Source organism: Vicugna pacos, chromosome 7 (assembly GCF_048564905.1).
Source record: "Vicugna pacos chromosome 7, VicPac4, whole genome shotgun sequence".
NCBI lineage: Eukaryota > Metazoa > Chordata > Mammalia > Artiodactyla > Camelidae > Vicugna > Vicugna pacos.
The window spans coordinates 47,309,261-47,325,873 of record NC_132993.1 but is presented as its reverse complement, the minus strand read 5'-3'; the positions used below and the strand labels follow the sequence as shown (position 1 = coordinate 47,325,873).

The 16,613-nt window shown below is 41.4% G+C and overlaps 1 protein-coding gene across 1 annotated transcript in view; it reads left to right on the top strand.

Annotated features, from left to right (window-relative positions):
• The window catches only part of DNAH11 (dynein axonemal heavy chain 11), a 275,861-nt gene that overhangs the window by 143,744 nt on the left and 115,504 nt on the right, over positions 1-16,613 (top strand). The window contains exons 47-54 of the mRNA XM_072964862.1: positions 2,652-2,817; positions 3,482-3,584; positions 4,894-5,133; positions 6,662-6,823; positions 7,094-7,287; positions 11,188-11,350; positions 12,275-12,398; positions 12,785-12,927. Coding sequence (XP_072820963.1) covers positions 2,652-2,817; positions 3,482-3,584; positions 4,894-5,133; positions 6,662-6,823; positions 7,094-7,287; positions 11,188-11,350; positions 12,275-12,398; positions 12,785-12,927 — 1,295 coding nt within the window. The remainder of the gene's footprint in view (positions 1-2,651; positions 2,818-3,481; positions 3,585-4,893; positions 5,134-6,661; positions 6,824-7,093; positions 7,288-11,187; positions 11,351-12,274; positions 12,399-12,784; positions 12,928-16,613) is intronic.

The window sequence follows — 16,613 nt, the reverse complement described above, 5'->3', positions numbered from 1 at the left end:
ATGGTTACTTTTTCTAAGCTTTAGACATTCCTAGCTTAGGAGTGAGTTTTCACTTCTACAATTCTCGGTAAATAAGCTTTGTTTAAATACAATGCTTTTGGCTTTTTGTATCATGGCTTTATTTGGGTTATTGCTCTTTAGAGCAGGCAGCGTTTACATCAACAGTGTTCACTGCTTTGCCCCTAAACCAGTTGGTTACCTGTAATTAATTTCACGGAGCCCCAGCCGCGTAAGAAAATACTCAGGGAAGAATTCTTTGGCTATGTTTTCAAGTAAGCTATTGATTTAGGGGGAAATTCAGACTATATTGATGAAATGACAGGCCATGAGCTATTAGTTAAATCTTAGGAGAACTCTAAGAATAATTTGTAATTGTTGAAGACATGTGTCAAGGTAATCAAAAGAACCACACGGATTTGGGGCATTCGAAATTCAGAAGGGCAAACGAAGTAGACATGGGAAAGAGAGAACTAGTATAAAGAGCTGATCATGGTAGGAGGTCTGTCCATCTGTCCAGCAGAGCCATGGGGTTATGTTGTGTGGGGGCAGCCAAGCTCCCTGCTGTCCAGCAGTTTGTTAAACCTGTTGAGCTGACCTGAATGTGGTTTCTGTGTTGCGTGAGTTGTAGCTGTTTCCTTAGCTACATTGGTAGAGACTGAGACCAAAGTTTCTTATTCCTGACATCAGGAACTAAGACAAGAATGTTTGTTCTCTAATCTCTTTCTTAATCGAGTTTGTCTTCCTCATCTTTGTGAATGGAACAGTTGAAAAACTGACTCAGAAGTATTTCATGCATTTCTTTATCAGAGGTATATTATTTATCTACTTTTTCCCAGGCACTGTGTATAATACATGTTTTTCCTTCACAGATACAGAAGAAGGGTTCACTTTATAAGTTGTCAGTAGAGGATAAGGGCTACAGTTCAGTAGTTGAACAAAGTTTATCTTGCTAATTCTTGGAAGGGATACAGGCATGAATAGATTTAGACATTGCCTATTAGCAGGAGGAATAGGAAGAGCTAGGTTACCTAAGAAAGTTAGAATTTCAAACCTTTGAGATGGGGTAGTAGGAGAGCAAAAGAGGGACTTAGGTTAGAAGAATCAGCTTAAGCAAACACATGAAAGAGGAAATGGTGGGACACATTCAATTAATTAAATCTCGAAGTGGACTGAAGCATAGTGCTCAAGTAGAAGACTGGGAAAAGTATGGAGTGGTGGGTTAGAATTATATTATAGAATGAAGTACCTGGTTGTCTAGTTTGCCAAAAACTGGAAAGGTTTCTGAGATCTGGGACTTTTACTGCTAAAACTGGGATTGTCCCAGGCAACCTGGGATGGTTGGTCACTGTAACTGTAGAGAGAGCTGAGATGCCAGTGGAAGGGAACATACTTTATATGATGGGAAATGGTGAGCCATTGATGGGGTGCAAGGAACCGATAAGATGCAAACTCTCCTTTGGGAGGAGAAGCCTGTGGTGGGGAGACCAGCCTCCCTGAGCAGTGTACCAGCTGAATGAAATGTTGCCCTGGATGAAAGTTGTAGAGGGAGAGGCAAAAAGGAAGAGATGTGAGGTACTATTTGCAGGCTGTGGTTGGGCAGATCAGGGACCAGGAGGGAAAGATGACACCAGGGCTTTGCCTCTGGCTGACTGGTTGAGTGTTGATCCCATAAACGAGCACAGAAGTCAAAAAGAAGAGACAGGTTGTGAGGGGGAAGAGGCATGCTAAATTGAGTTTGGGAATAGTCATATTTGATGTTGGCCAGACATCCAGGTACCAGTGCCTTTTAGGAACTGAGGTCCAGCAAGCATTTGGAACTACAGGTCTGCTGCTTGGAAGAGAGATTTCTTAATTTATTCATTCTGTCTTTCTTCATCCATTCATTTGTTCATTTAACAAGTTGCCTATTTGTTGGGGTTGTCATCAGGAACACGGAAATGGACATGATGTAGTCCTGTCCTCAAGCTATTTATAGTCCATTTCAAGAACTGGCAAGTAATTAGATACTACATCTCAGATCGACACTGTTCACGATTTTCTACATTCATGATTTTCTCTCAAGCGTATCAACACCAAGTCAGATAGGCACATGAAGAAATGTAACTTGATGTGCACACAGAATAATGTCTACGTAAAATATCCTCTTTTACTTCTGCACCCAATGACCCAAGAAGAGAGATGAGAGAAATTCTTAAGGTGTCCCTAGACTCTATTGCAAGTGTGATAAACAAGGTCTGGTTGACCAGGCGCTGGCTGGACCAGCCATGGTTCATGTATTACAGCAGGTCCAGGGGAGGACAATGCACAGATCAACAATGGTGTTGTCTCAGATGTGGTGGCCTGTGTGAGACCATGGAGCTGATGTTGACTCTGGGAAAGGAGAGTCTGGGGGAGCTCTGGCGAAAGGGTAGAGGTTGGCAGGAGAGCATGACATGGAAGGAAGTGATCAAAGACACGTGTCTGGTACTAACCTGCAGAGAGGTGGTAGTGAACCCAGAGAGTGGATGAAATGGGCAGAGGATGAGGAAAATTTTTTTCAAAAGAGTAAGATTATATTTTATATGTATATATAAATAGATACATATTTATAGCATGTCTAAAGAGAAGGTTACATTTTATCTGGTAGAAAAAATTATGTGTCTTGGTTTCAGGAGTTCTTGAGAAACCTCTAGAGAAAAAGGCTGGTCGTAACTATGGTCCAGGAGGAAATAAAAAATTGATTTATTTCATTGATGATATGAATATGCCTGCAGTGGACTTATATGGCACTGTTCAGCCCCACACACTGATTCGACAGCATATTGATTATGGACACTGGTAAGCGATTCTTTGTATTTCCTTTTCTACCAAAAGCTAATTATTATTACTATGGATAAGCTTTTTAAAATGGCATTACCCCAATTTCTTTCTCTTCTAAGGAGCATCTTCTATGACAATTTCGGATTTCACTTTGCCATCCCCCTTTGCTCCTCTTAAATGGAATAGGTTTTCTTTGTATCTTGGAAAGAACTGGATTGAAAAAGTATTTTAGAAACATGAACTGCCCAGTTTAAGCACTAAACTCTTTGGTTTATTAACTCATGCTAAATTGCTTAGCAGAAGCTTGACCTTATTGTGTGAGATGTAACTATCTGGTAATATCTGGGCATTGCAGTCTGCAGCCCCTGATGTTAGAGAGCCCCCAGTCTTGCAGTGGGCATTTCTAACCAGACTCACATGAGAATCAGTGAGCAGTAATTGTAGGTATTGATTCAGCTCCATATGTTGATTCTGGCATCAAAGCAGCCATGTAGCCTTCAATTTTCTGAGCTTCAGTTATGATGCTCAGACAGGCCATCAGGCTCCCCCCCCCCCCCGCCATCACAGAGCGATTATAGAGATCAGAGGAGACAATTTGTGCTGAAGTCCTTACGCAGTGGTGGGTTTTGTTGTGTTACCATCTTGAGTTTTGGGTTTTAAGGTTCTGTTTTCTTTCTTGCAGGTATGATAGACAGAAAGTGATGCTTAAAGAAATTCACAGCTGTCAGTATATTGCCTGCATGAATCCAAAGGTGGGCAGTTTCACTATCAACCCTAGACTACAGGTAGGGTGTGAGTACTGCTCTCCCCCCAGTTCCCCCAAATATCCCCTGAATGTCATACACAAACATGCTAGCTCTTGATTCTTAGTGCTTTTGAGTAAAAATGAGGATGTATGGTTCTACTGGACATTTGGGTAAGCATGTAAGCTTAGTTTAATTAATAGACTTTTTTAGAGCTGTTTTATGTTTACAGAAAAATGAGCTGAATGTACAGAGTTCCCATAAACTCCCTCTCACCCCAAACTCATTTATAAACACCTTGGGTTAGTATGCTGCATTAGTTACAATCAATGAACCAATATTGATAAGTTATTACTAACTAAGGTTCATTCTTCGTGTTATACATTCTGTGGCTTTTGGCAAAGGTATAATTACAAGTATCCACCATTAAAATATCTTACAGAGTAGTTTTATTGCCCTAAAAATCCCCTGGGCTCCATCTGTTCAGCCCTCCCTGCTGCCTGAATCCCTGGCAACCACCGATCCTTTTCTTGTCTCTGTGGTGTTGCCTTTTCCAGAGTGTCGTAAACTAAGAATCATACAGTATGTAGCCTCTTCAGATTAGCTTCAGTCTCTTAGCCTAAATATGCATTGACAGTTCCTCCATGTCTTTTCATGGCTTGATAGCTCATTTCTTTTTATCACTGAATAGTCCTCATTGTCTGGACGTACTGCAGTTTGTTTATCCATTTACTTGTTCAAGGATTCCTTGGTTGTTTGCACATTTTGGCAGTTGTGAATAAAGCTGCTATAAACATGTGCAGGTTTTGTGTGTGTATGTAAGCTTTTACATAACAATTGCCACCCCCCCCCCAGCATACATACAACAGCAGTGAACCACAGGCAGTGTTGCTTACTTGCTGATGTGCAGGTAGTTGGGACTTAGCTGGGTGACTCTGCTGATCTTAGCTGGGCTTGTTCACATGTTTGGGAGCAACTGTCAGCTAGTGTAGGGTGACATCAGCTGGAGTGATTGGGTTGGGACAACGTGGCTCTGCTTCCTGTGTCTCTCATCTCCAGCAAGCCTGTCAAACTCATGGCAAAGGTAGAGCCTTAAGAGAGCAAGTGGAAATACACAGGGCTCTGACAGTGACGGGCACCCTGTTACTTCCACCTCATTCTGTTGGCTTGATCAAGTCACATGGCCAGTCTGAGAGTCCGTCGAGGTGGGAGGCGACACCATGTGACATGGCAGTGGGCATGGATACAGGAAGGGATGAAAAAACCTTACCTCCTTTTTTTTTTTTTGTCATCTACTGGTACCATTACATTTTCTATTTTATGCAACTCTAATATTTGCTTTTCTTTTCAGAGACATTTCACGGTGTTTGCCTTCAACTTTCCGTCCTTGGATGCACTAAACACCATCTACAGCCAAATCCTGAGTTTCCATTTCCAGCAGCAAGCATTTGCATCCTCAGTTCTCAGGAGTGGTCCCACTTTGATACAGGCCACAATTGCATTCCATCAGATGATGACACGTAACTTTTTACCCACGGCCATTAAATTCCACTACCTCTTTAACCTGAGAGACCTGTCAAACATCTTCCAGGTACCTTGATGGCTCTATGTTGTGTCTTGAATGGAGCATTGATTATATTAATATGGATGGCGTTCATTCATAGAACTTAGTTTCAAACTTAGCTATGTACATGTGATAATGTATTCTTTCATTTTCCTCCATAAACTTCTTTGTGAAGTAAGTGTGGCAAGTTTATTCCCATTTTGTCAATGTGAGAAGTAATTCCTCTTAGGTTTCTAGAGACTTAGCAACAGAAGCAAAGGTGGAGGTCTAGACTCCCAATTTCATTGATTCTGTATAAATATCTGAGTGTTTCATTTTGTGAGAAGTAAGAGGGATTCTTTGTCACTTTTTTAATATTTATGTGATAAGATTTTGAAACATCCATCAAGAGAAACTACAGTTTCTTAAATTGCTGGATTATTTTGACTTGGCATTGACACTTAACTTGCTTACCTAGTAAAAGGACAGTGTTGATGTATTTGATTTAGAAAGGACATTCCAAAGAGGGAACTCAAAACTTGGGATTTTGAAAATATCCAAATTGTGTCGCCCCTTCGGTAGTGTAAAAGTAGTTGGAAAGTTATTCATGGTTTAAAGTTCTTTTGTGACAGAAGTAGTGAACTAGTTGCATATGAAAACTTCATGAGACTTCTTTATATTTAGTGACTTTTGTTTCTTTTTAACCTAACCCTCTTTTCTAAATCACTCCACAACTGCTTCCAAACTGTAATGCTGCATGAGGCAAAAGCTTCCTTCCTAAGGACGTGGACCATTCCTTTTCATCTCTGTTTCTAGCACCTTCCTGAAAGACCATGCTCAACCAAGTGTTGTTTGAAAGCAAATTTTCCGTCTTAGGCGGAAGGCAGGCCTTGGGGTGAGAGGCCGAATTGTTCACCATTCATACCCAGTCTGGCAGCTACACCTGATATCACCCAATAATCAACTAGCCTTTGGCATCTGATTCTCTACCACTCCCTTGGTGTTCTCCTGTGAGTTCAGGGCAAAATGACTTTCTCCAGGAGGAGTGGCTCTATATGAATCCAAGATTCTGAAGGACAGTCTTGAGGGAAAGTGGGAGACCAAATGTGTTGCCTACCCACAAAGTGTGAATTCAGGCAGTGTACTTTTGGTCTCTTTTATTTCATCTGTGAAACTAAAGACTTAAGTTAAATGATAGAAGAGGATTTTAGAATAACAAATATTATGATCTTGTGACTTTCATGTTAGCTGTTTGTACATTGGTTTTGGAAACTGAACTCATGGAAGAATTAATGGTCACAAGTTCTGAGACTCAGTATTTAGGACCTGGGCTGGCTTTTGAAATATTGTCTTAGCTGCATTTCTTAAAATGGCTGTAATGATAGTTAATTTTTTTAATGCTGCTTATCAGAGAGTCCAACTATTGATATGTATATATATGACTTTTTATAGTACTTTTTGTCATTCAGTAAATTGCTAAATTCAGTATATAGTTAACGAAAATGTCAGAGGGAAATATTATCTTGAAATGGCATTAACTCCTGAATTTTTAGCTTTTCCCACTCTTGCCTTGTAGGGGATTTTATTTGCTTCTCCTGAATGTTTAAAGGGTCCGAATGATTTAATACGCCTGTGGCTTCATGAATCTTCTCGTGTTTATGGAGACAAACTGATAGATGCAAAGGACTGTGATTTGTTTCAGAAGAAAATGCTGGAAACTGCTAATAAATATTTTGAAGTAAGCATATGAACATCAGAGGTCACTGTGTGCTCTGGCACTAATTGGCATTGGGGCAGAAATTAGATAAGGACGTGAATGAATTGTACACCTGCTTACCTTGCTGAAACAGCTATGATTCCAGAATACACTTGGTCTGAACTTGGGAGCATTTCTCCCAGCTGCTCATGGACTGATCTGCAAGCTTTTCCCTGGGTAGGTCACTCTCCCTCCAGATAAATTGTTTTCAGTGGTTGACATGACCCTATTTTCCTCTTCCTCCTCCTGCAGGGAGTTGACAGCCGTGTGCTGCTCCAGCAGCCCCTCATCTACTGCCACTTTGCTAATGGCAGAGAAGACCCCTGTTACATGCCAGTGAAGGACTGGGAGGTGCTGAAGACTTTTCTTACAGAAACACTGGAAAACTACAACGAACTCAATGCTGCAATGCACCTTGTCTTATTTGAAGATGCCATGCAACATGTGTGAGTTGACTGCCCTGATACTTGTTCACAAAGTAAAAATGGCTGGGTGTCCACAATTGGTGTTGTGATTCAGTAGATCAGAGTAAGCACTCGGGACTATCAGTTCTTATCTGTCTGCCATATAGTATAAAACTGTAAGTGTCTCCATGAAACTTATACCGTGTTAACCAGTGTTGCCTCAAAAAACCCAAAAAAACCAAAAGAAAAACTTGATTGAGAACAAAAGAATAGATAGTATGCCACAAACCTTTCGAGTGACACAAATATGTCACACACCAGTAAATGCAGCCAGTCATCATGTCAAAAGCAGGAGACAGCTTGTAGAAAGCCTCGAGAACATTCATGTGTAGGAAGGAAATTGAATTCCACACTCAAGAAAGTACACTGATAATCTGAGCCAGATGAGAAAATCATCTTCTGCAAAAAATCATCCATATCTCCTTAGTTTATGTAACTGGAAATGTGTGGGCCTGATTCAGAGAAGGTCACTAAGAGCTTTTATTGCTTACATTCATCCAACACGAGAAGGCCAAACATGATAATAGTTGTGTAATAGTAGATAATCTTTATAGAAATGAATAAATAAATGATAACGGGTTTAGGTGTCATGGATCCTTTAAAAAAAAAAACTATTAGGTGCCTCTATAAATTATGTCACCATTTTCATACTGTCGTGCAGAGATGTACTACTTGTTGAAGTTTCCTCAGAGCCGTAATTTGATTCGCTGTACCTCCATTAGATAAGACTATTCAGAAAGAGGAAGGTCAGTGACTTGTTCAAAATGGGAAGGTTCCTAAGTGGCAGAGACAGGATGGACTCAAATTGATTTTCCTTGATTAAGTGTTTGTTGAGGCCCTGCTGAGTGCTAAAGAGGAACGTTGCCAGCCTATTCAGTACTCATGTGCAAATTAGGAAAAAAGGGGGCCATGTTTTCAGGGCAGAAAATTAGAAAAGGCCCCTCTCCTGGTGAAAAGCTTGGCTGACAAGGCTCTCCCTCACTCCTAGACTTCACACCTTGTGCAGTGCACAGGTTATGTGACCGTCTGTGGCACCTCTGCTGTCAGACATGGCCCTACGTACTGGGGACACAGCAGCCAACAAGACAGTCTTCTCTAGTCAAGCTTATGTTTTTAGCGATGCAACTGGACATTTATAAGGCTGTGAACAAATAGGCAAGAAAAATGTCAGAAAATGATGTGTCCTACTGGGAAATAAAATTGGTTTGTTCTGAGAAATACACATGAGGATTCCTAAAGAGGGACTGTATAGTTGTGTGAGGAGGTGACATTTAAGGTGAGGCAGAAATGGTAAACAGGAGCTAGGCAGGGAAACATCTGGAGGAAGAACGTTCTAGGTGCAGGCAGATTTCATGTGGCCCCATAGTTGAATGTTTTCAAAAGCAGAAAGAGGGTCACTGTGGCTGCAGTGGAGAAGCGGGGAGAGCAGTGCACAACAAGATGGGGAGGCAGGAGCCGGCCTCACTTACACAGGGCATTTCCTTGTGACCAAAGGAAAGGGGCTTATTTCGTTCTAAATGCTGTGAGAAGCTTTTGGTCAGGTTTTAGCTTGGGGGTGATGTGATTTATTGGAAGTCAATGGCATGTTTACTTCAACCCTGTTCTGATGGTCATTTCTCATTGTCTAGAGCTGCTGTAACAAAACATGACAACCTGAGTGGTTTAGAAAAACAGGTATTCACTGTCTCAGTCTGGAGGTGGGAAGTCTGAATTCAAGGTGTTGGGAGGGACATGTTCCCTCTGAAGGTGCTGGGAAGGATCTGCTCCAGAATTCTCTCCTAGCTTCTGGTAGTTCTTGGCTTGTAGCAGCCTAACTCCGGTCTTCACGTGACTTCTCCCTCTGTGTGCGTCTGTGTCCAAATTTCTCCTTTTCATAAGGACACCAGTCATACTGGGTAAGGCGCTCACCTAGATATGACCTCATCCTAACCAGTTACTTCTTCAAAGGCTCTATTTCCAGATAGGCTTATGTTCTGAGGGACGTGGGGGTAGGACTTCAGTATATGAATTCGGGGGGTGGGGGGGACACCATTCAATTAATCACCACTGGTTTTTTCTAACAAGTGATATTTGGGCAGAGATTAAAAGAATGAAGTCATGATTAAAATTAAGTCAAGGAAGAATGAAGCCTATGAGGAAGGAAATTCAAACAGACCAAAAAAATGTGGGGGATTCCATTTTTAGAAGAGTTAGGCCAAATGTCTAAGAAAAATTTGGGAGGCCTCCCATCATCAGCTGTTATAAGCACATTAAGTATTGATGTTTTATTGATCCCTCTACTGTTATAGTCCTTCAGTTACACACAGGACACTTCAGTTAGACTCTCTGACCTGGTATAAGGGAGTCATGAGTGACTGTTTCTGGTGGGGTTAGCGTAGACTGAGTGTGTGTGTCTGTCGTGGCTCAGGTGAAAGAGAGGTCCTTCAAGGTCTTTCAAAGCTGAGGGAAGAGTCTCCCTCTATAATCCTTCAACACGGAATTCTCAGTGACCTAAAAGGCACGGCTGTTACTGTGATCAGGGGTGATGAATTAGAAACTGGCTTACTCAGTGTTAGAGATGATTTCAGGGTGTGTCCTTGAGTGTCGTAGAAAAGAACTTGGCCGCTGAGAGGCTCTGCTGAGTTATAGACCTCAAAGCATACGTTAAAATGAAATGGAAACCCTGCTTTGTAACTTGGGGTCTCACTCAGGGCAGTAATTTTACAGCTTTCCCCAAGGTGGTTTTGTTGTGTGGTCATGTAAAGTAAAATTTAATGGGACGGCTGAGCATGTAAAAATAACCTGTCTTCTCGGTTATTGAAGGTTTTCAGGAAATGCTCACACATGTTGGCCCCAGTACAAGTGATCCCAACTTCATTTTTACAAAAAGTGCTCTTTTTTTTTTTTTTAAATTGGAGTATAGTCAGTTTACCATGTTGTGTTAATTTCTGGTATACAGCATAGTGATTCAGTTATACATATATATATTTCTTTTCACATTCTTTTTCATTATAGGCTATTACAAGATATTGAAAAAAGGGCCCTTTAAAAAATACCATCTCTGTGGTTAATTCAGGGCTTGAAGTTTAAATTCGTTTCAGGAAAGCAACCTAGAACAAATACAAGTGTCTATTTCTTTTGCATTTGGATTTCCATATGCTTACATTTTGTTTTGTTGTTTTTCTTAATTCATAACATAATTATGACATATTTCTTCGACCAAACCCACATTTTGATTAAAGCCAACTTATTCCTAACTATAAAATGCAGCAATGATATCAGTAGTTTACGCATTCAGAATCTCTTGGATAATACAGAACAAGGGACTCGTTGACCTTGCCAGAAATTTCTCCCTGGGATTCTAACGGTTTCAGTAAATGTTTTAAACAAATCGAGATCCAGGGAAAGCTTTAGTGCAAAGGAGATAAGGATCCAATGAAGAGGTGCGTGTGTCATCTGCATGAAGTAAATCCCACATGAGATATCTGTTGGTCTGAACAAATCTGTTTTCTCCAAAGTAATTCCACAGCTCAGGCTTCTGACACAAAGACGTTCTCCCTCTGATGTCCTTGTACACAGATGCTGATGGGAGGTTGGGATCTTTCTTGCTGATCAGAAAACTGAGACGCTTCGATGAAAGGCCTTGTGCCTGTGTTCTGTCTTATCCTGGCAGAGGGTAATACAGCGGTGAGAGTCCGCATGTCATTAGTCAGGACGGTTTGTTAGGCAAGTGATGGGGGAGCAGATGCAGGCAGAATCTTTGACAGGGGAAACGGGAACAAGGACTAAAAGTTTGCAATAAAAATTGAAATTTAGTGTCTAAGTATCTGTCAAAAAAGTGGAATAGAAGTAGCCCCCAGGCTCATGGATGTCATCTGCTGGGGGTGCGCTTTCTCTCTCCAGGTGTCGCATCAGCCGGCTCCTGCGGACCCCTCAGGGTCATGCACTCTTGATTGGAGTCGGGGGCAGTGGCAAGCAGAGCTTGTCCCGCCTGGCCGCTTACATTTGCAGCCTTGAGGTCTTCCAGATCACTCTGACCGAAGGCTTTGGAGTCCAGGAACTCCGGGTGAGTAGTGACAGGCCCCCCTGCTCCCCTTCTGCCCAGTGGATAAAAGCGCTCGTCAGCCGTGGGGGGTGGGGAGGGGGAGACTCTTCAGGGGACTTCGTTGCCTTTGGCTGTTTCTCCTCCGGGGTCAAATGAGCAACAGTAAATTTCTACGAACATTTATAGGTCTATAAGCCTATAAGCCTGTAGACTTGGCTCAGAAAATATCTTATTAATATTATATTAAATACTTCCTTACACAAACATGATGTTTTCTTTTGCATTGCCCATGCCTGATACTCAGCAGTATTCATAGTCCCGTGTGATTAAAGGAGGGGGTGGCAAAGATACTTTCTCTATAAACGCAAAGAGATTTCTTTCACTTTGGATACGATTATGAAAATAAAATGTAATGGGAATACAGTCAAGAAACTCTAATGTGTTTTTCAAATTTTGCTTTTTTAATCCCCATAGTCCTTATAAAATAGCAGTTAGAGTTTGTGGCAAGTGTTATTTTAAACCAAAAAATTTAAAAAGCCCACATGATTTCCATGTTACTAAATAAAACTAACTGAACACATAACCAGACAATGAAGTGGGCAGTTGTAATGCGCAGAAGCTTCCTTTTGCTGCATCACTTGATGAAGGCATTACCAAACTTGCTGTCACTTGATGAGAAGGGAGTTGTTCATCAGGACCTGTATTTGTCCCTGGGCTCCATTAAGCCACAGTAAGGACTCTCATCATTATCAGCCAGAAGTGGAGGTGATGCCCTGCTGTTTGCCCCCCATAAGAAGCAGTTCACAGAGGAAAGTCTGTAAAGAGGGAAGGGACAACACAGTCTCCCATTGTAGCTGCTCCGTTCTCCCCAGCACACACATGTGTGCTCCCAGGGCCACATCAGCCTTGTGACAGAACGTGAATGATGGCCCCCTTTCCTTACAGGTAGATCTTGCCAATTTGTACATCAGAGCTGGAGCCAAGAACATGCCCACTGTGTTCCTGTTGACAGATGCCCAGGTTCTAGATGAGAGCTTCCTCGTGCTGATTAATGACTTGCTGGCATCAGGTGATTAAACCAACACATTTTGTGAAAGTTCTTCCCCAAAGACAAATTATCTGTAGTTTCAGTGAACTTTAAATAGAGATAATTTGTCTTCGAGATGTTTGCCAGAGAAGTCTTTGGGGAGAAATCTATAAACCTAACTTGAAGTGTGTTGCTTTCTTAGATGGCTTGCAGATCGGAGGTGTTACTCCTCCACGGACGAGTTTAGTGGGTGTGTTTGTCATAGCTGGTCCTCCTGTGTGGTGTGTCTCGTAAATTCAAAAAAAATCGCATTTCTGGTTTCAAACTCTTTATCATTTAAGCTCAACTTCATATTACAAAGCATTTCAAGTCTTGTCTAATAAATTGTGGCACTCTTTTAATAATTCTCTTCATTCCTTTGGGGGCAGGAGAAATCCCTGATCTGTTCAGTGATGAAGATGTAGACAAGATAATTTCTGGAATTCGTAATGAAATTCGTGGTCTGGGCATGGTGGACTCCAGAGAAAACTGTTGGAAATTCTTTTTGTCCCGGGTGCAACTACAGCTCAAGGTAAGAAACACGTGCTTGACTTGCATATTATGTAAAAGGTGCTATTGTGGCTGTGTTAGGGTTTTGTTTTAGGATTCATATTACGTGTTTGCGTTCCACTCTTTCATGTGGTAAGGACTTCTGCATTTTTCTGTGCCCGTGTTTGGGGTGCATCTTCTTCAGGGTCGCCATGATGCTGGGCTCCTAGAAGGCATTGGTCTGAGCAGATGGCAGGTCTCAAGTGAACTGGACATAGTCTCTATCCTTGAGGAACTTCCGCTGTTATAAGAGAGAAGAGACGTGGCACGTAATTGTAGTTTGGGACCAATGCAAATAGGGCCTTGAGATGCCAGAGAGGTGCAGCATCCTTCCTAAGTGCAGCGGGCACTCCTGGAGGAAGTGATTCACCGTACGTCAAGTGTGCATTGGAGTCATGGGGAAGCGATGGTGTAGGGAGGAACTTTCAGGGAGAGGAAATGTCATTTATGTGAGAGTAAGGGTGGGCTGCACAGGAGGTGAAACCCAAGCTAGCTGGAAAGTGAAGTTCCTGTCAGAAGAACCAGGTGAGTCAGTCTGGGAAGGTAAATGGGGGTGAGGTAGGGGTTTTGTAAATCACAAATGGAGCAGTGAAGAGTTTGCATTAAGGAAGTGACTGTTGCGTTAGTACTTCAGGACAAGTAATTGGGGGATATCACTCAGATGGTCTGAGGTTCAGCCTGGGGTTCATGCTTCAGTGAAGCATCTAGGGATACAATGTAACCCAGTAACTGCAGCTGTAAGGATGAAGAAACAGCTCCAGACTCAAGGCAGGAAGCCAGTTTAGAATGCTGTTATGGAAAGTTCAGACTTCTAGTATAGCAATGTTTAGAAGTAGTACTTTAAAGTTACTACTTCTATTACTACACAACAGTCAAGTTAGTAACGGACTTCACGGCTCCTACAAAGCCTGAAACACACAGGAAGGGATGGGGAGTAGCATTAGCTGTGACTGTACCTCTGCATGGAGGTTAGGGAATAGAGTAACTGTAAGGTCCTCCTGCGCCCTCCTATTTCAAATGCCGCATTAATCTTACTGAGCAATTCTGGGCTGAGGTTAGAAATCAGAGTTTAAGGTTCGGTTGCCCAAAGTGTTTTCTGACCATCAAAAATGTTACTGAGCATATGTTTACCAGGTTGTAACAAGGCCCCGAGATTTCTTCCTGTCCCTTTGCAGTATATTTGGATCAAATTTTCCTTGTGAAATGGGAGACCAAGTACAATAATAGGGTTTGAGATAGTAATGGTATAAATCAGTGGCTGTCAGAGTCCATCGTTGGGAGCAGCAGCAGAATCAGCATCACCTAGAAACTTTTCAATAATGCAAATTCTAAAAATAATACCAAGTCTACAAAAGTTCCCCTGGAAATTGAGGAGGAGAGAATATTTTTAGTTAAAAACCTGTTCACAGAAGTTCACAACAGCTTTATTTGTTAATAGCCCAAAACTGAAAACAACCCAAATGTCCATGGAGAAACAAATTAAGTTCTATGCATAAAATGGAATATTATTCAGCAGTTTAACTAGATATCCTACTGATTGGTGAAAAAATGTGGATGAACCGCAAAATAATAATGCTGGGTGAAAGAATCCATAGAGAAAGAGTTTGTTTACATAAAATTTCAGAGAATGTAAGCTAATCTTGATGGTTGCCGAGGAACAGGGGAGGGGAAAGCCAGGAAGGGGAGAGAAGGACAGAATGAAAATGGGGACATGAAGAAACTGGGGGCAGTGGTTACGTTCATTATATTGATTGTGATAATGATATTTATATATATATATAGATGGCTAGATAGTTAAATACACATAAATATGTGTCAAGACATATCAAATTTTGTGCTTTACTATATGTTAGTTATACCATAATAAAACTGAAATGATTTTAAGAAGTAGAATAATTCCTTGCTCTCAAAAAAAAATTTCAAAGTCTCCAGCCCCGCCCCAGACCCCTTGAATCAGAAACTCTGGTTGGGACCCCACAATCTATGTTTTAACGAACCCTCCAGGTGATTTCGAAGTGTGCTGAAATTTGAGAACCATTGTTACAAACAATGCCAGAATGAGCATCCTTTACAAAGATCTTGTCGACACAACTCTGCTTGCGTTTGTAAGATAAATCCCTAGCAGGGGAATTGCTAAGTTCAATAGTTACAGTTGGTAGTGGTTTTAAATTATGCCTGCAAATTCTCTGATGGTCTCCTGACTCACAAGTGGGGTCTGGGTCCCCTCTCCTTGGATCTGGGTGGGCTTATGGCTGCTTCAGCTAGGAGAGGAGAGTGCAGGGGAGCAGAAGGGACGCTCAGTAACCTCTGAGGCTGAGTCATTAAGGACCCGCTTTTCCATTGAACTGTACGTGGTTTTGTTGGTGAGTTCCGTGTACGTTAAGCAGTTAGGTTTATGTATGTTTGTCATAGTTCTCTCTTCTATCATTTGTCTTTTAAATGTGTATATGATATGCGTCTGTTTGTAACTCTGGAAAGTTTTTATACTAGATTAATCAGTGTTTTCCTTTATGGATTTGGGGCTTCTTACATATTTAGTAATTTTCTCTCCAAGATTATGAAACTCTTCACTAGAAATGGTTGGGACTCAGTTGGGCTGCAAATGAAGAGAATACCCAAGTACAGTTCCTGAAACCCTCCCACGCCAGAGTCCAGGCCAGCTCAGGAATCCCCTTGGAGAGCCATGCTTTCCTGCCTTTCTCTCCCGCCCGCGCTCATCCTGGTGCTTCTGCCTCGTGATCACACGATCACATGATGAGTGCAGTAGTGTCTATGTTCCAGGCAGGAAGGAGGAACGGGGAGGAAGACTTGGGGCTCTCTGAGTCAGGAATCCAAAGCTTCCCCTAAAACCCGAAGCTGATGTCTTAGTGACCACAAGGGTGTCACCTGCCACCTCTACCTACCAGGGAGTTTGGAGAAGTGAATATTTGATCTTGTCACATGGCCTTTATGAATAAAATTGGAAATGAATTTGGAATAGCAGCAGTATCCACCATTCCAGGACCTGCATGCTTTCATGCTTCATGTTTAAAACTGCGACATCTGGAGTATATTTATTGTTATATATGACAAGGAGTGAGCTGAGAGGTTTCAGGTTACTTTTTCTCGAGATGGATGTGTTTTTATCTCAACACCACGTCTTTCTTCCTTACTAATTTAAAGTACCACTTTTATTATATGCCACATAGCTGTATTAATTGGGTCTATTTCCAAATCCTCTATTCAGTTTTCTTGATAAGTCTCTCTACTACGGATTCCAGTTTTGCACTGTGTAAAGTATGAAAGCTTTATTATACTTTTATGTACCTAGTCTCTAATTGCTCTTTCTAATCTAGGTTTCCTTGGTTGTTCTCACATGTTTTCATGTCTGGATAAACATCAGAATCATGTTGTCAAATTCTAAGCACATTTCATTTAAATTTTGGTGGAAGTCATGCTGAAAGCTTATTTTAGGGAGATTTTCATCTTCATAATAAAAAGCCATTTATTGCTTTTGTAGAAGGACTGTCTCCCTCATGATGTTTCTAATGGTGTATTGTTTGCAGACAGGAGACTGTTGGTCTTTAATTGTGTAACCAGCTACCTCACTGCTTCTCTGATAGTTTTTGTTAGTTGGTTTATATATAGCCTTCAGGTGATGATCTTTTGTCTTTCTTCATTCTTTTTATT